This window comes from Lynx canadensis, chromosome A1 (assembly GCF_007474595.2).
Source record: "Lynx canadensis isolate LIC74 chromosome A1, mLynCan4.pri.v2, whole genome shotgun sequence".
Classification (NCBI taxonomy): domain Eukaryota; kingdom Metazoa; phylum Chordata; class Mammalia; order Carnivora; family Felidae; genus Lynx; species Lynx canadensis.
In genome coordinates this window covers 176,858,972-176,881,677 of record NC_044303.2, presented here as the reverse complement: position 1 = coordinate 176,881,677, position 22,706 = coordinate 176,858,972, and the positions used below count along the sequence as shown (strand labels likewise).

The following is a 22,706-nucleotide window of genomic DNA, read 5'->3' as shown; positions in this document are numbered from 1 at the left end:
ACTGTTTATAGTGGGAGGAAAATCTAGGCACCCGGCCCACCTTATTATCATCTGCTATATGAAAAAAGCATATTTTTCTTAACTCTGACTATATAATCTTTTCCTTTATAATTTGGGAGATAAAGAGATTATTACAGACTTTGAACTGGAAGTCCAGGTATAGAAAGTATGGAGAAAAGAAATGATACTTCAAGTGTAGAGTTGGCAAAAATAGGGCATATTCCCATGGTAGTGAAAGGACCCTAGTAGAGATACCATTGGGATAAGGTTAACGGAAATAAGTTTGTGCCTTCTCATCTGGAGCTTGGGGCCCTTTTGCAAGCTCCTATGGCTGTGGCAGAATTCAGTTCCTTTGAATTGGTTGTCAGATTGAGGTCCCTTTTCCTTGCTGACTATTAGTTGGTGACTGCTCTTGGCCCCTAGAGGCCACATTCTTTGTCAAGTAGCCCTTTGCGTCTTCAAAGCCAGCATGAGAGGATCTCCTTTGTGTCAAATCCTTCTCACCCTGTAATGATCTGGGTCCAGTGAGGAGATAGAAGCCACACAGTAGGTTAAACAGGGGAAGTTTAACATAATTACTGTTAATTACAACAAAAGAGTAAGTATAAGATATAAATAAGGAAACTCTGTATGGTACCTTAGGGCTGAGGGAGAATACCCAAGGAAGGACAGACTTGGAAGGGAATCAGACCTCATTGGAGAAAGTATGGCTCAGCCCACCTGACAGCAGAGAAGTTCATCGGTTTGGCCAGGCTGGAGTTGGTGAGCAAGCAGTAGGCCACCCACCCTCTGGAGTATAGGCCGGAGAGTGGGCACTTCATGGCCTGGGTGGGATTCCCTGCATCCGTGTGAGCAGGAGACCTTCAAAGCATGTAGGCCATGCAAGGGCTCTGGTTTCCTTGTCAGGGGGACAGCAGACAGGTTATTTCCAGGCTGATGCTATCAGATCAAAGAGCGACTGTGTTCCAGGCCTGAATCAGTACAGGTTCCACGGAATATTCTCATACCCACTCCAACTTCCAGCCCACACCTGCAATGTCCCTCTAGCCCCCTCTCCTGAGAAAGCTTAACATCTTGTTCACTGTAAAGGAGAGAGAGGAATTCAGTTGCTTATTATAGAGCACATATTAAAGGGTGTGTTCAGAGATGATCGGCAATAAATTCATAAGTGATGCACACACTTCAAATGTCTTTCATCAGGGAGAGTCCCATCCGTTTTAAAACTCGCCTGATTAGGTCAGGTCCACTCAGGATAATTTCTCTTAAAGCCAGCAGTACCATTTAACACAGTCTAATCTTAGGAGCGGCTGTCCCATCATACCTACCATCCTGGGTTTAGACAAGCGTGTACACTAGGGGACGGGAATCTTGGGGGAATATCTTAGAATTCTGCCTACCACAGAGGGCTGGGGGCAGAGAGGAGGTGGAGGCAACAATGACTCACTGTTACATGAGAAACTCCTTCATAAAGCAACTGGCTTTTATTCATTCTGTAGCTGTCTCACAGAGAAAACGAAGGAATAATTAGTATTTATTGAACATCTAGGTGTCAGCTACTACACAGAGCACTTTCATACATTAACATCTTGATGCAGAGATTATTATCTTCATTTTACAAAAGCGAAAACAGGCTCAGTGTAAGGTCATTGCCTGGAGTCACTCCGCTAATATTTGGTGTAGCTGGAATTGAAAGCCAGTCTTGCCTAATGCTGAATCTCCTATTTTCTTTGTTTTTCTCTCTATAGTAATAATATTTAAATTCAAATTATTTAAATAAAGCAAAACACAGTTCACCCATCTCTCCCATCCCCTACATCCCACCTCTGGCAACCACCCATCTGGTTTTATATATATACCTATATAAAAATTTGTTTTATTTACATATCATAAATAAATATATATATATATATGTTATATATATTTTTCCACATATAAGAGAGGTCATACAGTATTTAACTTTCTCTGTCTTATTTTACCTAGCATAATGCCCTTGAGTTCCATTCATGTTGTCACAACTGACAAGATCTCATTCTTTTTTTCCTCTCTCTTTTTTAAAGATTTTATTTATTTATTTATTTATTTTTATTTTTTAGTTTTTAAAATTTACATCCAAATTAATTGGCATATAGTGCAACAATGATTTCAGGAATAGATTCCTTAGTGCCCCTTACCCATTTAGCCCATCCCCCCTCCCACAACCCCTCCAGTAACTCTCAGTTTGTTCTCCATATTTATGAGTCTCTTCTGTTTTGTCCCCCTCCCTGTTTTTATATTATTTTTGTTTCCCTTCCCTTATGTTCATCGGTTTTGTCTCTTAAAGTCCTCATATGAGTGAAGTCCTATGATTTTGTCTTTCTCTGACTAATTTCACTTAGCATAATACCTTCCAGTTCCATCCACGTAGTTGCAAATGGCAAGATTTCATTCTTTTTTGACTGCTAAGTAATACTCCATTGTATATATATACCACATCTTCTTTATCCATTCATTTCTTGATGGACATTTGGGCTCTTTCCATACTTTGGCTATTGTTGATAGTGCTGCTATAACTATGGGGGTGCATGTGTCCCTTCGAAACAGCACACCTGTATCCCGTGGATAAATGCCTAGTAGTGCAATTGCTGGGTCATAGGGTAGGTCTATTTTTAGTTTTTTGAGGAACCTCCACACTGTTTTTCCAGAGTGGCTGCACCAGCTTGCATTCCCATCATTCTTTTTTTATGTCTGAATAATAACCCATTGTGTGTGTGTGTGTGTGTGTGTGTGTGTGTGTGTGTGTGTGTGTATGCTACAATCTCTTTATTCATCCGTTCATTCATTGATGAAGGCCATATTTTCTAGTAGTGCCTAATAACATTGCTGCCCTTGAAAGAATTTGTGTCATTTGATTGGGATGAGGGGATATGACAGGGGTCATCTCTGTGGGGATAAGGCAGGTCGCTCTCCTGCATCTCTGCTGTTTCTTCATGAACCCACTAATAGAGGTCACTCCTATTATGGCTCTCACTGGAGGGACAGTGGATCAGAAGAGTAGTCCTAGCTGGACTTACCCATTCCAACAGGGAAGCCAAGCAGTTATTCGCTTAATCTGTGCGCCACTGGGAAGTTATCATCCTTTTGTTCCCTGTTCTCGTATCTGAGCGTGGAACAAAAAAACAAAACAAGATTTGAGAGAGCTGGCTATAGTCTTTTCTGTGCAGAGGGTGTATTTTGTGCTTGGAGAATTCTAATAACCAAGACCTGAGCTCATGATAAGTGAGCAGGGAGTGTTTGTAGAATGAAATTCTCTGCATGTTATTTAAAGCCTACTCTACTGCTAACCTTGTTTTGTCTCACAAGCTCATGAGCCCCTTGGGGGTTGGCCCCTTAACCAGTTCCTCTTTGTGTCCTCACAGCCTGACATGGAGCATGGTCTTGGTAACTGGTTGTGGAATTAGTTGGGAGCTCCTGGACTGCTTGGTTTGTTTTGTCCTTAATAAGCTATGGAAGCAGCCTGGTAGAGTGGGACTCAGGAGGTGTGGGTTCCTCTTCCAACTCTGTAACTGATTCAGTGTGGTATCCAGCTCCCTGGCACTTAGTTTCTTCATCATTAAAATGAGGAACATGGACTTGACCTCTGGGCCATTCCAGCCCTGCGGTTCTCTGAAATATGTCACCACACCATAGCTGCCTCAGTAGTTTGAATAATTTCAGATGGTTAGTTAAGTTATTAGGCTGGCCTTCAGGTTATGGAGACATGTGGAACAATTTGGGCAAATGTGAAGGGTACACTTAGTTCTCTTTTCTTGGACACATGAAGTAATAGATTCATTGGAATATGATCTCTTCCTCCACCCACTTCCATCAATTCAGAGTGGATTTTTTTCTCTTTCCAGTTTTCCAACGTGTTTATCAGCTTTAAAGGGAAATTTTAAGTCAGGCGGTAGTCAGAAGGGCAGGCACAGAGCTCAGCTGGTTGGAGGGGGGAAAATTCCTCCATGAAATTTCAAGTGAACTGACCTGGGCTTTTTCCCAAGGAATTTTCTTGAACTGTGGTTTGTTGGGGGGTTTTTTTTGGTTTGTTTTCTTTCTTTTTTTGTGTGTTTGGTGTTTTTTGTTTTGTTTTGTTTTTGTAATGAGATGTTTTGCTGGATTTGAAACATTAAGAATAGTATGTAAGATTAGATTCTAAAAAGTTTCTGAATCCTGATCTGAGCAGGCAAAGTGGACTTTGTTTTTGACTTGAGATATTTCTGCTTTACCTCAGGTAACAAAAGCTTTTGTGATAGACTTCATCAATAATCGGCAGATGGATTCTTTGTTTCCTTAACTCCAGATAGATTAAATTTAGTTAAGTAGATGCCTTCTGAAATGTTATCTGTTAAAATAGATTTCCAGAGATAACTCTTGTAGTTATCTACAAAACGTAGTTAGGAACATTAGTCTAACCTGATTTCTGGGTTCAGGAGCTGCTACCACCTAATTAGATTTGTGACCCTAGGCAAACCAGTTAGCCTCTCTCTGCCTCAGTTTCCTTAACTGTATCGTGGGAGAATTAAAAGAAAGATTGTATGTGAAGTGTAGCGTCAGTATCTTTTAAAGCTCCCTGGGTGATTATAATGTGCGGCCAGGATCGAGAGGCACTGCTATACGACATCATACAAAGTGCTGGGAGATGGTGCTTTCATTTCATTCTATACATTTTTGATGAAGAAAGGAGACAGACTAGCATAGGGTTCTAGCATATTTTTTTGTCTAGTACTTGTAAGCACTGGCCAGTTATTTCAGTCTCTTACGAAAGGATGAACGACTGTTTTTACGGTCAGCCTCTCTTGCCTGCTGGGATTGGGGAAGTCCTGGGTCTGTGGAATTTTCCATGACTCTTAGCTCTGCACCAATTAGTGTTCACTGCAGGCACAGAGCTCTTCAGTGTGTCTGCTTGTGCTGTCTTCTTCCTTTTTTTTCAGTGTCAGATAGATGTGATCTCAGTCCCAAGTCTTGGCATTTTTTTGTGTTTAACACTCTCGTTTTAAGGACAGATCAGAGACTCTCACCTGAATTAACTTTTTGTTTATAAAGTGAGTCAGCTTAGGGTATCTATTTTGGCCCCATTTCCTCAAGTATCATGTTTCCTGTCACAAAACCACCTTACATGGGGTGGGGCAGGGTAGGAGGGCGGGCAGGTATGTTTGTTTCCGTAGGTGCAAGCTTCTGGTGCGGTGCTGGCAGATTCTGTGGCAGTCTAGTCGCTGGTGATCAGAATCGGCTTTTTGAGCCGTTGGCTGGCAGAGTTCTAAAAATGACAGCAAGCGGAAGAGAAAAGGTGCAACCAGCTGACAGTCCGGTTGGGTTTGGCTGGTTCCCCTCTTATAATAGGGGAATTTAAAGTGCTAAAATTTTAGAAGGAGACTCCTGTAGCAATAACTCTCCTTTTCCTTGCAAAGCGGTTCCTTCTCTTCCATGCAGAGAGGATCGCTGCGTCAGATCATGTTACTAAAATCCACTCTCCCAGATCAGTCCATGGAGGCTGGGCTTGTTCACCATACCCTTGCCCCGTAAAATGAGAGTCTCCAATCACTTCATATATATTAGGAATGAAAGGCAATGTGTATTCTGCTCAAATGTTACCTCCTTGGAGAGGTCTTCCCTCACTACCTCCATCATTCCCTATTCCTTCGTCCCACTTTCTTTCCTTCCTGATATTATATTAGGTAAGCTTCGTGAGGGTGGTGACATTTCATTTTCTCCTCTGTATCCATGGGGCCTGGAACCTAGTAGGTGCTCATTAAATATTTGTTTAATAAGTAAAACGTGGAATGGTTTGAACGGCCAGACATTTGTGTATTATCTTTCTTGTTGTTTTTGCTTTAGTCTTAGCTCAGTGATTCTGAAACTTTGCTGGATTATGTGTATTCCTCTATCAGACACAAAACCATTTATTCAGAATTTTGGGAGCAGTAGAACAAAAGTTTAAGGACAATTTAGGTGCTATTTTTTCGCTTCTAACCCTGAGGTAATGTAGCATCACTGTACTTCCTCCATAATTAGTCCATATAGTACAGAGGAATGCCTTGTTGCTTAGATTCTCAAGTAAGCCAGGGGAATTAAATTCCCATTTGGTTCAGCTCCACTGGGGCCCAAAAGACGTGTTACATATTTTAGTGGTGATGGTGATTAGAGAAGGGGAGCTCAAGTGTTACAATCTAATTGGAAGATGGGGGGCTGAAATTTAACCTTGGCTGTGCCAGTAAAAATGGGTGTGTCATATCAGTTGTGGGTCTTAGCATTTGGAGAATGGATAAAGTAACACCCATTCTTCCTGAGCGTGGAAGTTGTGATGATGCTAAATTGAGATTAGGTAAAAATACTCTGGGTTAAAGGTTTCCTATGAATGCAGGAAATCTTGGACACTTGGAATTAAGGTAATGAGAGAAGAAAAGACAGAGCAGACTATGGTGAAACCTCACTGCTAAATTTTACTAAAGCACTCGTTCCATCCTAATTGAAGATGGTCCTGTTCCCACATGAGTTCACCACTTTCTGTTGTTTTTTTCCTCCCCCATTATTCTTTTAGTTGGCTGATTGCAATTCTGGCCCAGCTCAACCCTCTCTTCGGACCACAGTTGAAAAATGAAACCATCTGGTACCTCAAGTATCATTGGCCTTGAGGAGGAAGACGTATTCTCCAGCGCTCAGTCATTGAGGTGACTATGCCCTGAACCTTTCACATCAGTGTTGTCCATCAGGCAGCTAGAGGTTGCCTTGACTTTTCCTCAGAAAACGACAGCCATTTTAACACTTGGCAAGGGCAGGCTGCCGAAAGCAAACATCTGAAGGACAGAATTTGGAACTTAGGCCATTCACCTTACCGGAGGATTTATTCATGAGATTCTTTTCAATTCTGCTGTTACCCAGCCATTTAAATAAAGTTTGCATGCAGTCTTTCAGACACAGGAGCGCTATTATTTATACTTGATATTGCAGGATTCTTAAGAGTTGCTGGCAGATTTTAAATTAAGAGCATTTCTGAATGCTTTGGATAGAGAGAGACAGGTGCTTTTTGAAAACTGGAATGAAAATTGTAGCTTTTATTTGGTTCACAGGCTCAGAGACATAAGGAGTAGTATAGTGGAAAGATTTATTCACTGGCCGAGAGTCAGGAAACCTGTCATTAAGTTTGTTCCTCTTTCTTGATTATTTCGATAAATGGAAGTTAGCACTCAGTGCTTGCCTAGATCTGGCTCAGCTTTTTTGGCGAGGGTACTGCTTATGTGGTACCGTGAAGTCCTATCAAGAGACACAGAGTGTCTGACTCTCCTGTCTTTAGTGATGCTATGATGATCGGTGGATTCAAGTAATGACAGCCTGGTCCCTCCAGTTGTAAAATTCTCTGCCAGCCTTTTATCTGGGGGTTTTACCCGTTGATTGTCATAATCTTAGCCTGAAGTAAACGTTTCGGTAGAAAATGCAAAATGGTGATTTTCTAGTTCCATTATTACTTCTACATTTGATTAGATAAAACGTCTCTACCAAGATGAACTTAACCCTCATTCTAAGGTTATTTAGTAACCTTGAAATATAGAACATACAGGAAGAGCAGTGTCCGTATTTAATTATTTTAATTTTCAGAGTGAGATATTGGGTGTCCAAGTTACTTCCAGGGCATCCAGTGAGGTTTTCTTTTCTTCCCTTTTGAGTTTTAATCAGTTACATTTATTACCATTTTCGTAGTCAGTTGCTCTTTCTTTGGCCTACTAGAGCCTGTGTAAACTGGCTTCTGTGTCCTTTTATTATTAGTCTTTGGTAGTTTCCTCACTTACTGGCAACATCAAGATGTCCCAGACCCCTCTTGTGTGTTTCCTGTCCCAGACTTGGAATCAGCTGTTTCCTCCTGAAAGGATACCTGGTTCACTAGTCAGTCCTCAAGCCCAGCTGGCCTTCATTCCTTTCAGTGGGAATGGTATTTAAAAACCAAGATCTAAAGGGCGCCTGGGTGGCTCAGTCGGTTAAATGTCTGACTCTTGGTTTCGGCTCAGCTCATGATCTCGCGGTTTTGTGGGTTTGGCCCCATGTTGGGCTCTGCCCACTGACCACTTGAAACTTGCTTGGTTTCTCCCCCTCTCTTGGGGGCTCTCTCTCAGCCCCTCCCCCGCTCACCCTCTCTCTGTCTCTCTCAAAGTAAATTTTAAAAAAAGAAAAGATCTGATTGCTAGGTACATCCATTTCTGCTGGGATGTTGCTTCTAAGCCTTTACAGTGGACAGAGCCAGGAATTACATTCTTCTGAGAAGAAAAAAAATCATGAGTTTATGTTAATATTTCTAATTAAAATTTAACATTACATGGTTTTGACTTCTTTGGTTTTATACTTGAGTATCATTCATATATGCCGAAAATCTTGCCTCCTACAGGCAGTAACTTACTTTCATTATCCTGCAATACATATGGTTTCCAGATAACACCAGATAACTACTAACTGTAAGTTTATCGAATGCAATTTAGGATTTCTTTGCTGCTTTATTTGTCCTTAGAACAAATAAAGAAAGATGTTGTTTTCTGAGGTCCCTTGAAATAATTATTTTCTCTCATCATTATCAAAGTGATATATAATCAGATTAAGTTGTTTTATTTTGTGTTCAATTCATAGTAATATTTTTATTTGCTACTATTTTTGAATATGTAAACATATTTTCACAGTCAGAATTATAAACAAGATACATTCAGAGATGTCTGTCTTTCCAGTGTTTCATTTTGCCAAGATAAGCAAATACATACATACAGGTATATATATGTATATACGTAACATGTATATAAGCAAATACATACACATAAATATATATGTATATGTGTGTATATCCCTCCATACAGCTATTACAGAAAAGATACCATATTGCATATACTATTCTGTACCTTGCTTTTTTTCACTGAACAATGTATTTTAGAGACTGCTCCTATCAGTGTATAGAGATCTTCTTCAATTCTTTTTATAGCCATTGGTGTACTTTTAGATTGTTTCTAGTCTTTTGCTATTATCAATAGAGGCACAGTATCATCCTATACATATGACATTTTATTTTCTATTTTTTCTGGAAATCTTTGGGTTAGATTCCATGAACAGTGGATCTCTGGGTTAAAGGTGTATGCTTTTTCTAGCTATTACTACACTCCCTTCTATAGGGATTATACCATTTTTACATTTCCACTAACAATGTAGGAGAGTGCTTGTTTACTCACAGCTTGGATTTTTGCCGATCAAGATAGGTTAAGTAGTCAGCTTTTTCTTTTTTTTCTTTTTCCTTAGAGTTCTGTCTTTGCCCAAAGGGGTTTTGATTTATCATATATATATATGATATATATATATATACCATATATATTACATATATTATATATATGTCATATATATAATATATATTTTATATATCTCATATATAATATATATTTTATATATATATCATATGTATAATATATATGATATATATATATATATTTTTTTTTTTTTTTTTTTATCCAGCATTCCAATCCTTCCAGCATTGCCTTTCACTTAACTTCTCTGAGCCTCATTTCCTTCCTGTGTAATGAAAAAGGGCCCTTTGGACCTGAAGAACACTGGGTGTAGATCTGAGGTTTCATTTGTCCATTTTCTTTAAAAAAAAAAATTTTTTTTTTTACATTTATTTATTTTGAGAGACAGAGACAGCTTGAGCAGGAGAGGGGCAGAGAGAGAGAGAGAGAGAGGGAGAGAAAGAGAGAGAATCCCAAGCAGGCTCAATGCTGCCAGATGCAGAGCCCCATGTGGGGCTCAGACCCACGAACTGTGAGATCATGACCTGAGCCAAAACCAAGAGTCAGATGCTCAACTGAGTGAGCCACTCAGGCGTCCCTCATTTGTTCATTTTCAATCTCAAGTTAACCTGACTGACAGATACCTTCTGTCTGCACTCTGGTCCAGAGCACAAACCAGGGCTGCTTAAAACTTGTATTAAAGGTGGTTCCTTTACAAGCAAACACCAGGAAGCAGGAGGGCAGAGCCAGACAAACTCTAATTGGGAATGTCTTCACATTTATTCTGCATTTGAGGTCATGACTATGGTAGTACAATAACTGTAGGCCTTTGGAATTATCACATGAAGAGATCTAATCTTTGCCTAACAGAGCAAATAGAACTCTTGTGACAAGACTTCATTTTTCTTTGTGGTAAATCAAAAGATTGAGCTAAATTCCCTTTGAACTTTGTACTTTTTACACAACAGTGGGATGATAAAGGAGTGCAGAACCAGATTTAGGCCTGTCTTCATCTGGTAAGGAAAAATGTTTGATTTTGTACATGATTAGAGGCCAGATTTGGAAAGTAGGAGGTGTAAACCAGACATGGTATGCAGCAGAGAAAAATGAGGAACAGTCATGAAAGCTTTAGGATAATTTTATATAGATGGAATTGATTTGATTTCAACAGCACAGTTAAACACCTAGCTGATCTTTTGCTACTTTAGTCATTTTAATTGCCACGATTTTCTCTCATGTGGTGATGATAGGCTGAGTTATAGCACATTATGTTTATTGGCTGGAAATCTTGCCCAGTACTTCTAAGAACAGTGCTCACTCCCTCTCTTTCCCCTGCCAACCTTGTCTGCCTTTCCTAGATTCCTAAGATGCTTCTGGAACTGTCACATCAAGATTGCTGTTTTTGTCATGGCCCATTTTCCTATTGCCCTGGGGGTGCGATGCTAGTGTGGAATCTTGTTGGAGTGGATTTGGCCCGGGCCCAGTGTCCTACAAGTTAGTTTACCACAGCATTGTAACATTTTAGATGAACTTATATGGCTTACTGCAGTCCTAAAGGGCAAACCTTGTATTTTTTTTTTTTTTTACAGAGTCTGGACAGGAGAGGAATAAAGTATATTGGTAATTAGGCCTGTGCCCCAGGGGGAGCTGTTTTTCTATGCATTCCAAAAATATTTGAGTGCTCATGAGGTGCCTGGGTACTGAGTGGGGATTTCAGGGAAGGCTGTGGGCTCTAAAGAAGTTTGTGACTTGTTGAGAGGTTGAAAGTAAGCCATGTTTGTGAAAAGTTAAACAGTGCAAGGTGTTTTGTGGTTAAAAAGTGTATCTTTTAGGGGCGTCTGGACGGCTAAGTTGGTTAAGTGTCCAACTTTGGCTCAGGTCATGGTCTCACTGCTCGTGAGTTTGAACCTCATGTCAGGCTCTGTGCTGACAGTTCAGAGCCTGGAGCCTGCTTCGGATTCTGTGTCTCCCTCTCACTTTGCCCCTCCCCTGCTCATGCTGTTTGTCTATCTGTCTCAAAAATAAATAAACATTAAAATTTTTTTTTTTGAAAATGTTATTTTTTACTCGGCTCTCTCTGACCGGATTTGCTGCTGCCACTCAAACTGTCATGTGTCTGTTTCAATTCCTGATGTCATAGATCTCCCTGTCACTTACAGTCAGAACCTGTTCAGTCACTTCTTTCTCTAATCACTTCTTTCTCTTTTTCCTCGAATCCATTTGATCCTGTTAATGGCTCTTGTGTCTGTTCTTGTTTCCAGTTTCTCCTTTGGGCACCCTAATTTCTGACCCAGATCAACGTGACTCCAAGTTATTACAGTGGCTCTTCCTCAGGACTCCCTGCTCTGTAGTCACAGTATCTACAAAACTCCACCCTGTTTGTCTTCCTGATGCAGCTCTCCCTGAAAGAGATCACTGCTTGCCTCAGAAGCTTTCAGTAGTTCTCCGTAGGCTACTGTAGGGTTTTTTTTTAAACTTTAAATCTCTGAGGTTAGTGAGTACCTGCCTATGTAACATGTTGTAAGCACAGCTTTTGTCAGGGTCACCAAAGGTCCTATGAGCCACAAAAGATAAGAATGACTAACCTGCAAATCATGTCCAGCTTCCTCACTTGGCCGTCAAGGCCTTGCCAGTTGCCCTCAGACCACTTTTGCAGCCTACTTATTCGCTACTTTCCTCCGTGACCTATTGGTTCCAGCCCTGCCATTTCCGTGTTCTTGGTCTAATTAACTTCACTTAGCTTTTCCTGTCTCTTACTACCCCATGACATTCATTAATTTAGGATGCAGATTAGTAAGCACATACTCTGCAGACATTCTTTCTGCCCTCCGTTCACCCATTCTCTCAATTCTTTGTGATGTTTTCTCTTTGAATGTCCAGCTTTTCTGGCCACTTGGTCTCAAAGTGATTTCATTTCTCCCTAAATGTATTTATTTAGCTATTCATTTGGTACATTGCCTTGACTCGTTAAATACACATACTTTTCATTTGCTTAAATATCTCTCGTAGTTACTCTGCAATAAACACATATCTTGCACATAATCGTAAAAAAGGAATTGTTGTGTGAATTTACCGAAAATGAAAAAACAGAGGTGCGCCTGGGTGGTTCAGTCAGTTAAGCGTCCGACTTCGGCTCAGGTCATGATCTCATGGTTCATGAGTGTGAGCCCCGCGTCGGGCCCTATGCTGACAGCTCGGAGCCTGGAGCTTGCTTCAGATTCTGTGTCTCCCTCTCTGTTCATCCCCCACTCGCACTCTGTCTCTCTCTCTCAAAAGTAAATAAAGATTAAAAAAATTAAAAAAATAAAAATAAAATGAAAAAAAAACAGATAAAAATAAAACCTATTCTTTGACACACACACACACACACACACACACACACACACACTCACACACTCATCCTCCTCTGAAAAGATTTCCTGGTTCAGGCCTTAATATTTTTATGTTGTCTTCACTGTCAGTTTTATCTGAAAGTAGCCTTAGTCATTCCCTTATTTTACAGAATGAGAATGTGGACCCTTTGGTTGAGGTCCTCCCCACCCACCCCCAACGGCGGTTTCATGTCAGAGAGATAATTAGAATATGTGCTTCTTTAATTCACCCCCAAATCAAACCACAAGTCCATGCCATTTAATATAATGCTCACTCACATTTATCTCAAACTAGTATCATTGAGCCTAAGTGAAAATTAGCCCCTGTTTCAATGTGGTTTTCCAAAGATGAAGACTTACTTTTTACTTTTGTTATTGTTCATTTGTCCAAAAAGGCCTAAACGATGAGGAGGTCTAACTTGTATGCTTCATAAAAAACTAACACACGAAACATCTGCATTCACTGCTTCGGTATTCTCAAGTAAAATTTCTCATCTGCGTGGAACACAGGTCTGTGCAGACAGGTTGTTCCGGTGGCCTAAGGAGGAGAAGAGGAAATGATCATTAGATTAAAGGTTTTATGAGGCAGTGAGGCACAAGAAACCAGTAGCTCTCATAGTTGCCCCTCCCTGGCCTGATGTGGTTATTTTCCTAGTACATTATAAAAACAGTCCTCTGATTATATCTCAAGTTGAATGTATTTTGTTTGCAGTGGCCTGTCTTAGTGGGTCGAGCAGTCTGGTACTTCCCATGCGGAGGGTGGTTGGACTGCCCCAGCTTGCACCAGTAAGACTTAGCGGCCGTCTTGTATCTGCTACTGGGCATTGTGGACCCTGGGAAACCTATCATTTTACTGCACTGCTCTGTGGATTCTCCTGCTTGTGCCCACTGATCTGGAAAAACTTAAGGACCCATCAGATCTCCTACGTACTACTTGACCTTCAGTCTTGTCAGACGTGCCTGCCACAAACCGTGTCTCTTCCCAGTTTAACTAGCCCTTTGCCCCCCTGCACTTAACCCTCAACATTCTGGGAAATTCTGTGTCATAACCAGCTTGTTTTCTTATCTGCCAACTCAGGCCTTGTGTGGAAATTGCCTTTGAAAGCCACTATTTACTTTTTATATTCTCTTTATTTTTTAATTTTGAAAGCCACATATGTGGCTTTATTTTTATAGTCTTTTTTTAATGTTTATTTATTTTTGATGAGAGACAGAGCATGAGCAGGGGAGGGGCAGAGAGAGGAGGAGACACAGAATCCGAAGCAGGTTCCAGGCTCTGAGCTGTCAGCACAGACCCCGATGCAGGGCTCGAGCTCACGGGGCTCGAACTCACAAACCACGAGATCATGACCTGAGCCGAAGTCAGATGCTCAACCGACTGAGCCACCAGGCACCCTTATTTTTATAGTCTTTTAAAATAAGCTTTATGGGGGCGCCTGGGTGGCTCAATCGGTTAAGTATCGAACTCTTAGATTTCGGTTCAGGTCATGATCTCACCGTTGTGGGATTGAGCCCCAAGTTGGGCTCCTAGCTTGGCATGGAGCCTGCTTGGGATTCTCTCTCCCCCTCTGCCCTTCGCCACACGCACTCTTTCTCTCTCAAAAATAAATAAAATAAGCTATATTAAGGGAGTGGACGTGACCACTGTTACCAGTTTGATGTGTGAAGATACATATTTTAAATGTCTGCTAGCTCTGCAAAGGTGATGTTACAGCTTAAGCTTCCAGAAAAAGAAATCTCATTTATCACCTATACCAGAAGAATGGGGAGCAAACTAGGAGCAACCTCGAGTACGAAGGAGCTAGCTCTTTAGGAGTCTGACATAAGAGAAAAGCTTGCCATGGCTGTGGGAACCGTGCTTCCTTGCTGTAGGAGGGGAAGGGCAGATACAGATTCTCGAAGTGAACCCATTAGATGCCAGTAGGATTGGTCTGAGTCAACTTCCTGCTTTCTATGACACAGTCCAACTGTTACTTAACGACCCTCAGTTCAGCAATGTCCTTGGTAATCGGATCTCTTGTCACAGCTCTACGAAACCTGTCCAAACTGGAACATTATTTGAACCAACTTTTCATTCAAGTATTTACTGAGCACCTATATATTTTAAATTATTGGCCTGATTGACTTTTATTGATGTTATTAGCCATTTGCCCACTTGAGGATGGGGTAAGGATTAGTTACTAGAACGGCTTTGTTTTGCAGGTCACGAAGAGAATTCCTCTAGATGCAAAATCAACTCCAAACCCAGAACACCTCTGACTCGCCTGTGTTGGCCATCAGCTGCCTTAAACATTCACACCACGTTTGAATATCTCCTTCTACAATGCAGTATTTTCTCCTGTCACCTTTTTTACATTTTGATGAATTATGTGCCTACTTAACCTAAACTGTGCTGGCTCTGTAAAATGTCTATGCACTCTTCTGAGATAGGAGGCGCTGTACTTCTGAGAAACGTGCTGCTCTCTCCTTGGAGCCTGTGCATTTGGAGACCACTCCTGCCTGGTCACAACATGGGAATCTGCGAAGTGTTTAAAAACTGTCGCAAGACCGGTAGAGTCAAGTGGGGCAGTCCGTAGGAGAGCACGTTCAGAGGGAATATCTGTGCTAACAGAATTACACCAAAGTATATTTTCAGGACGACTTTCTTATTTCTGCCATCTATTGGAATAAATTATTTTTCTGCTTTCTGTGGAAATCTGGTTTCGGTGTTTGTTAAGTTCATTTTTGGAAGCTTTTCTATCTTTAGATATAATGCCTTTAAAAAAAAAAACTGATGTTGTAGTTCAAACTAGGTTGGAAGTGTCAACCTGGTCATGTGGTTTGACATACCTGAAGATACTGGTGAGTACTTCCCTGAATCATTAGTAATCATTTCAGCGCTTACTGTAGCCAAGCAAGGCACTGGAGGAATCAAAGGTGTGGAAATTGAGGTCCCTGCAAGGTCAAGAGCTGATACACAATTTGGAGAGATAAGATCAGTATACATAGAACTGTAATGCAAGGCCATGTCTGACCATGGTCCATAAAAAAGTGGTCATGATGGTGAGCAAGTTGAAGGTTCCTTGTATCACAGCAGCTCCTTGTATCATCACACCCCCAGAAATAGCACCAGAGAAATCGAGGCAGATTAAAAAGCCTGGTATAGGACAGTATTTCTGTGTTTTGGTAGCAGGCATCTGAATAATTCACTAATTTGGGGACTTTATTAGTTTTAAGAAATTAAAATTTTAAATGGATCTAAATTTTCACCAGTGCATGGCTTTTTGACAACCAGCCAAGCCAAGAATGGATTTCCTGTTTTGCAGTTTGTGCTTTTCTATTCCTCCCCGACTATCTGAACTCATTGCTTTGCCGTTCTTAGGACAAAAGAGTTTCGAGTTGAAATGACCGTCCTGCTTTCATTTCTTTGTTTCCATTCTTTACTTTTTGAACTTCAGATTTTCCTGAGAGGCAACTTCATACTTTACATTTCCAGCAAAAGGGTAGCCAATTTCATGGAATCCATAAAACCCTGAAGATCTGACATTGGAGGGGACCATGGTAACAAATGCTAGCTAACCCCATCGTTTTATAGATAAGCAGTCTGCACCCAGACAGGGAGAATCGCTTGCCTAGTTAAATGTAGCTGCTCAGAGGCAGACCAGGGAGTAGGATCCCTGGTTTTGTAATTTCCATTTGAAAGCCCTTTTCACTTGCTACCCTGACTCTCCCACAGTTGGAGCCAACTTTGAGCTTCGAGTAGAAGGGAAGACTTCTGCTAGGCTGTCTCCCATTAGAGCAGTTCACTTGACCCTTAATATCTGTCATTTAAGAAAGCAATGCAGGTGGTTACGGTGGCCACATAAAAGGATGCCACAGTCTTTGAGCCCTAGCCGTGGGGGAAGCGTGACTCCATTGCAGCTCTCCACCCAGATTCTTCTTGCCAGGCTCTGCACCCCATTATCCCTGGGGGCGGGGGAGTCTGTCTAAAACCTTCCCACTGCCACCCTGCACTGCTTTCTTGCAAACCACCACGGTTTCGAAGCTGAGCCTTGTGATGTCTCTTGTGTAGTGGCACTTCTTTGAGTGCTGCTTTCACGTGGCTTGAGTTCAGCATGCTGCATTAGCCAATAGGGAGCCTACATAGTTTTAGGACAGCAGACCTTAGCTATGGCGTGCTTGCAGCAGTGATGGAGAGCAGCATTCATGATCATATTTTGATGCATTTCCAATGTAATGGCCTAGTTTAAGGCAGAGGTCATGACCCTGGCTGATCCAAGTCCCTGATTTCTGCCTTGTTCTGTTACTTTGTACTGATGCATTTTTTTTTACTTGCCATTTGCTCTCAATTAGACATTGGGAAACCAACTGGATTACATTGCTATTTGCACTAGGGCTTGCTTGCCACTTGCTGGGATCCAATTCCTACAGACACGAGTCAGGAAGATTAGTATGTTGGCTGCACTAGTAACAGTGTGAAACACAAGGATGAGAGCCCTGAAGGGCCTGGTTCTGTGCCAGGGAGGTTTTGATTGTCCCCCAGAAGGGAGCATTCTGCTCAGTAAGCCTTCTAGGGAAGGAAAAGGCCCTAATGAGGTAATAGTTCAGGCCTGAACCTGGAAGGGTTCTCCAAACCCTACTGGGACTTACTGCTAGTGAGGCCCTAATGGCCTCAGCATAAAGCCTATGGAAGAAGACAGGAGTAGGGGCGCCTGGGCAGCTCAGTTGGTTGAGCGTCTGACTTCCGCTCAGGTCATGATCTCACGGTTCGTGGGTTTGAGCGCCACGTTGGGCTCTGTACTGACAGCTCAGAGCCTGGAGCCTGCTTCAGATTCTGTGTCTCTCTCTCTGCCTCTCTCCCACTTGCGTGCGCTTGCTCTCTCAAATATAAACATTAAAAAAAAATTTTTTTGAAACGAAGAAGAGGAAAGGACCTCCTTTCCTACCCAAATTAGAGATCAAAGACTTCCTAGATAATCGCAAGCCCCTAAAGGCCAGGTAGGGTCACTCTGTCACCTCATAGCTTTATTGGTATTGCTGAAATGAGGGAATCAGCTCAGATTCCGTGAGGGAAACTTGTCGAGTTCCCTTTGCCCAGGAAGTCACTTAACTCTTGAGCCTGTTTCCTTGTTTATGAAAGTGTTGAGAATATTAATATTAACCAGTATATAAACTCAGATACATGTTTTCTCCTCCCCTCATTCCTAGTAACTGACCCATTTTGTTACAGCATGGCCCATTGTCTGAGATGGATGGATGGCCGCGAATCACATTCTGCTTGGCAGTTCACTTGCTCCGGTGATTGTCGCGACCCCAGCTTAGAAGGAGCTCCATCCAGCCCTTTGAGAGGATATTGAAAATGTCCTTCTACAAAGCCTGTCCAGGTGAACACAGTGTGGACTCCTGGTATGATCACTAGACTAGGTGAGGCCCCAGGTTTGCAATCTTACTGCATCACTTGCAAGCTGGATTAACTTTGCACAAATCATTTAATTTATGAGCCTAAATTTTTTCTTCTACAGAATGGGGCAATACCTGCCCTTTCTGCTATCCAAGTTATTACCAAATGAGATGGTGGTGGTGAAGATGATTTGTAAATTTTAATAATACACAAAGTGTATTTTGCAAAGAAACGACAAAACTGCTGGGACCCCCTGATGACTTTCCTATTAAGATAAGCCCCAGAGGGGCAGCCAACTGATATTTTCTTCTACATTTGGTTTACCTTTTGATTAGTCATTTGTGCTTGGGTCATAGAAAAAGAAAAGGCATGCTCCAGGCTCCAGGTGTGAGCTCTCAGCAGGGAGATAGATCTCTTAGAAACCATCATAGCATAAATGTCTGGACCACATCCTTCCTGCCCTTCCAGATTCTACACGAGTTCTATGAGCCCTTCTGCCAGGACAGGAGTATTTCCAGCATGATTTGAAGATGCAATCTGAGGGGCACTGGTTGCTTTTAACAATGTTTTCCTTGTTTTCTTTCAACATAGAATGATGTCTATATACTTATTACTGACCCAACAAAATTTTATCATATGTTACTTTGACATTGCTTCAGATATAGCACCATTTTGTGCATTTCTTCTGGGCAGTTTTTTAACAACAGTGCTTGGACTCATGGGAGATTTGGCCCTGGATTTCCTTTTCCAAAAATTTGAAGAGTCAATTGCTCTTTTATTAAACTATATTTAAATTATATCTTAAAATACATATTTAGGCATTTTAGAATGGGTTCACCACCCTATCCTTGCTCCCTCCTGTTCAGAGAACAAATGTATTTTTTTTTTTTAACGTTTTATTCATTTTTGAGAGAGAGAGAGAGAGACAGCACGCCAGCAGGGGAGGGGCAGAGAAAGGGAGACACAGAATCCGAAGCAGGTTCCAGGCTCTGAGCGGTCAGCACAGAGCCTGATGTGGGGCTCGAACCCATGAACCATGAGATCATGACCTGAGCCGAAGTCAGTCGCTTAACTGACTGAGCCACCCAGGTGCCCCTAGAGAACAAATGTGTTTAAAATGAAGATGGGCTCTTAGGCAAAAGTTATGTATTTTTTTTTTCTTGCCCCTTTATTTCAACTTCTCAAGAGTTGAATGGATGGAATTAATTGTAGAAAAATCCATAATTTTCAAAGAAAAAAAAATCACAGTATAAATACCATTGTAAAGGATATTTATCATGGTACAGAATGAAAAAACACCTAAATGCCCTTAAGGAGAGGCTTAAATAAGTTATACTGCACCCAACTGAAGGAATATGGTGCATTTAATAATTTCTTTTTTTCTGGAACATATGCCTAGAAATGAGATTGAAAAGAGAAAACTACTAACATTGCTTCTGGATGGGAATCACAAGTGATTAAAATTTTCTTTTTCCTTGTTAGCATGTTCTCCTATGAAAAGGTAATACTTGAGTAAAAAACAATAACAATTATTTTAATAACAAAAGATAATAGAATATTAAGAGAAAAAGGATTTTTAACTTCTGTACATAGCAAAAAGCCTGGTGAGAAACAGACCAAAATGTTGATAATGATTATTTCTTTTATGGCTTTGTATATTTTCTAAAAAGAGCATGGTATTACTTCATAATCGGGGGTAAGAGGGAAGGCATTTTGGAGGGGACCATTGTCAAAATAGTGTTAGTACTTCCTTCAAACATTATATAACACACGCACTTTTTTTTTTCTTTGAGAGCAATTCAGGGTCAGGGGAAATGAAGTCAACTAGCTTTATTAAAACACTGAAGCTATTCTGAATCAATAAAAATCAGCAAGTTCACACAGCAATTCTGATTAACTGTTTCCATTGTGCAGGACAAAGTACAGAGCATTCAGCTTATAAAATTCTGGCCTCCTTTTGTATAGGTGTTCACAGTGACAGCATGGTGAAATGAAAGGGGAGCATTGATTTCGATTCTGCCCACATAGAAAAGTAGAAGCCTGGGGTATTAATGTTCTGGGGTCCCACATGCGTTAGAATAAGCCCCACTGTTCTTTCCCTCCCAAGTGCTCCAAGCAAGTCTTTTATTCAGGCTGTGTCACCGCTTCAGTCAAAACCTCCTCCTTTTGAAATGTGTTGGCCCTTTTTCCCCCCCAATACTCACCACCACCACCACCACCACCACCACCCCCCCCCCCGGCCAGCCGTAAAACAGGAGTATTCTAGTGGCTAAGGATGCTCAACGACTAATACTGCTACCCACGTGAATCCAGTCAGGATTCTGACATGGTTTCCATAGTTTCTTTACACTGTCCAAAGTGTGGTACTACACTGTGGGTTGCCACTCCAAAACAGAACAAGCAGAGCAGATGTTTTGTAAAAGTAGGCGATGTATTTGAGGAAGCTGGAGTGGAGAAGCTAAGTGTGACTGTGCAAGCCACAAAAGCTTTTCAGCAACACTCAACAGGTATTTCCAGCTCCTGTTCTTTGTCCCGATGTTAGCTGCTTGGAACAGTGGGAAGCAGGAGACTCCCCCTGGGCTCCTGGAGCTTGGAATTCAGCAGGGTGACAACTGGCACTGGGTGTCCCTGGTGGGTGGAGCCCGAGGTAGCCAGGTCCTGTGCCTTAGGATGGACTGGTTGCTGGGTAAGAGCACTAGAAACACTGGTAGCGGGAGGCTTCTTGAAGGAAGTGACCTTTAAGGGTAAACCCAAAGGATGATTAAGAGCTAGGCCAACGACTGATGCCGCTGTTTCAAGAGTCTGCGAGAGAGAAGTATCCTGGGTTATGGTAATAGGAATGAAATGGAGTCAGAGAAGTAGTGTTTTGGGGGCTAGCGCATATTTACTAGCATATGCAGGTGACTGATTGGATGTTAGGGGTGGGGGTAATTAAGGGACAGGAAGGAGTCCAGGTTCCCCGCTGGGTGGACATTGGAACCTTTCACTGAGATGAGGGCAGTGAGGAGTTTAGTTGTAGACAGATGGAATTTGCCGGCACCAGAGGTATGCACGTGCAGATACCCAGTGGGCAATTGTTATGTGGCTCTGGAAGTTGAGCAGGAAACCCGGGCTGTAGGTGGGGGTGTGGGGCACCAGCATGGAGATAACTGAACCTGTGAGTGTGGCTACGAGGGCCAGGAAGAGCATGTAGAGTGAGCAGAGACGCAGTCTGGGCTGGAGGCTAGGAGCATCCTCTCTTAAGCGGTGGGCAGAGAAAGAAGAGGAATCTAAAGGGACCCATGGAAAATGCCGCCTTGGCTTGGACAGCAGTCAGCACCGCCCTCCCCTCCAGCTTCCTCACATACCTTATCCTATGAGTAAGTGGGACATATTCCTATTTTACAGTTGGAGATACTGCAGTTACGTGACTTAGCCAGTTTCACCCAGAGGCTACCACCTGAAATCCGCAAAATTAGGTGCATGTACACTTGTCTGTGTTTTTCCCGGGAGCAAGTATATGGCATTCATGAGACCTCTGGAAAGGTTCAGAACCACTGTTACTAGTACTATCAACAGTAGGGGCACCTGGCTGGCTCAGTTGGTGGAGCATACGACTCTTGATCTCAGGGTTATGGGTTTGAGCCCCATGTTGGGCAAAGAGTTTACTTAAGAAAATAATAATACCAACAATAGCTGATCCTTCCCTGGTGCCTACTGTGTGCCAGGCCCTAAGGAGTTTACCCGTCACCAGACTGTAACTGGGGCAGGACAGGGCAAAGAGCAGTATCGCACATCTCTCCCCTTTCTAATAGTCTCAACCCCTCTGTGTCCCCCCAACCCCCAGGCGGGAGAAAAGACCGCCAATCTGGTCCTCTTTTCTCCCGTGGTGTTTACAGGGGCCGCTTACTGTTATTACTTCCTCTTTTAGAAGGAGAGGAGAACTGCCCCCTACTTTGTCCTAATCTCACTTCAGTTTCCACCTCGACTCCCAGTTTTCCCAAAGGTGACTCCCTTGTTTTGCCATGCTGGGAAGAGATGCTTGGATAGTGGGCAAGAAGCCCCCTCATGTCGAGCTGACTGGTTGTAGGGGCACCAGGGAAGAGCTGTGGCCAGGTCATCAGGACTCCTGCAGCCATGATCCTGGCTTTAGCCTGAGTGACAATGGGTGGGCTGACCAGGTTGCTAAGATGTCCTCAGGGTCTATATGGAAAGGCAGGCACCCTGCAGGGGCCTAGGTGGGCACTGAGGTATGGGGGCCAAGGCATGCATCTTCCCCTCCTAACAGGATAGTACCTGCACTTGGCATTCAGGTTTGTTAACGTGCTTTATGTCTTGCTGTGACTGGTGTGTAAGAACAGGTGTAGAGGATGGCACCCATTTCTTTTACACATTTCACTCCTGGGCTGGACCCTGTGAGGCCAGGGTGAAAACACTGGTGGTACCTTCCCTGGTGTTGCTGTCACACCAGGGAAATTTATGACATTGCGAATTTGCAGGGAAAACAAAAAAACCTGGGATACACAGGACCCCCCCCCACCCCACCCACTTCACCCATAGTTCTCTGAACTTTTTATTCTTATTTATTTCTGTCTTCTAGCAACCTCTCTGGACTGTTCACTTCCTGGATGTGGAAATCCAGCTTCATAGTTTTACACTGGATTGAGGCTTTCGGAGCACACTTCCATCCATAGCTCAGCAATCTATTATCAGAGT

General features: G+C 42.2%; 1 protein-coding gene across 1 annotated transcript in view; it reads left to right on the top strand.

Moving 5' to 3' along the window:
• The window catches only part of ATP6V0E1 (ATPase H+ transporting V0 subunit e1), a 33,862-nt gene extending 18,536 nt beyond the window's left edge, over nt 1-15,326 (top strand). Inside the window, exons 3-4 of the mRNA XM_030327554.1 lie at nt 6,554-6,683; nt 14,834-15,326. Of these exons, the coding sequence (XP_030183414.1) occupies nt 6,554-6,647 (94 nt within the window). The 3' untranslated portion in view covers nt 6,648-6,683; nt 14,834-15,326. The remainder of the gene's footprint in view (nt 1-6,553; nt 6,684-14,833) is intronic.
• Nucleotides 15,327-22,706: the final 7,380 nt, after the last annotated feature.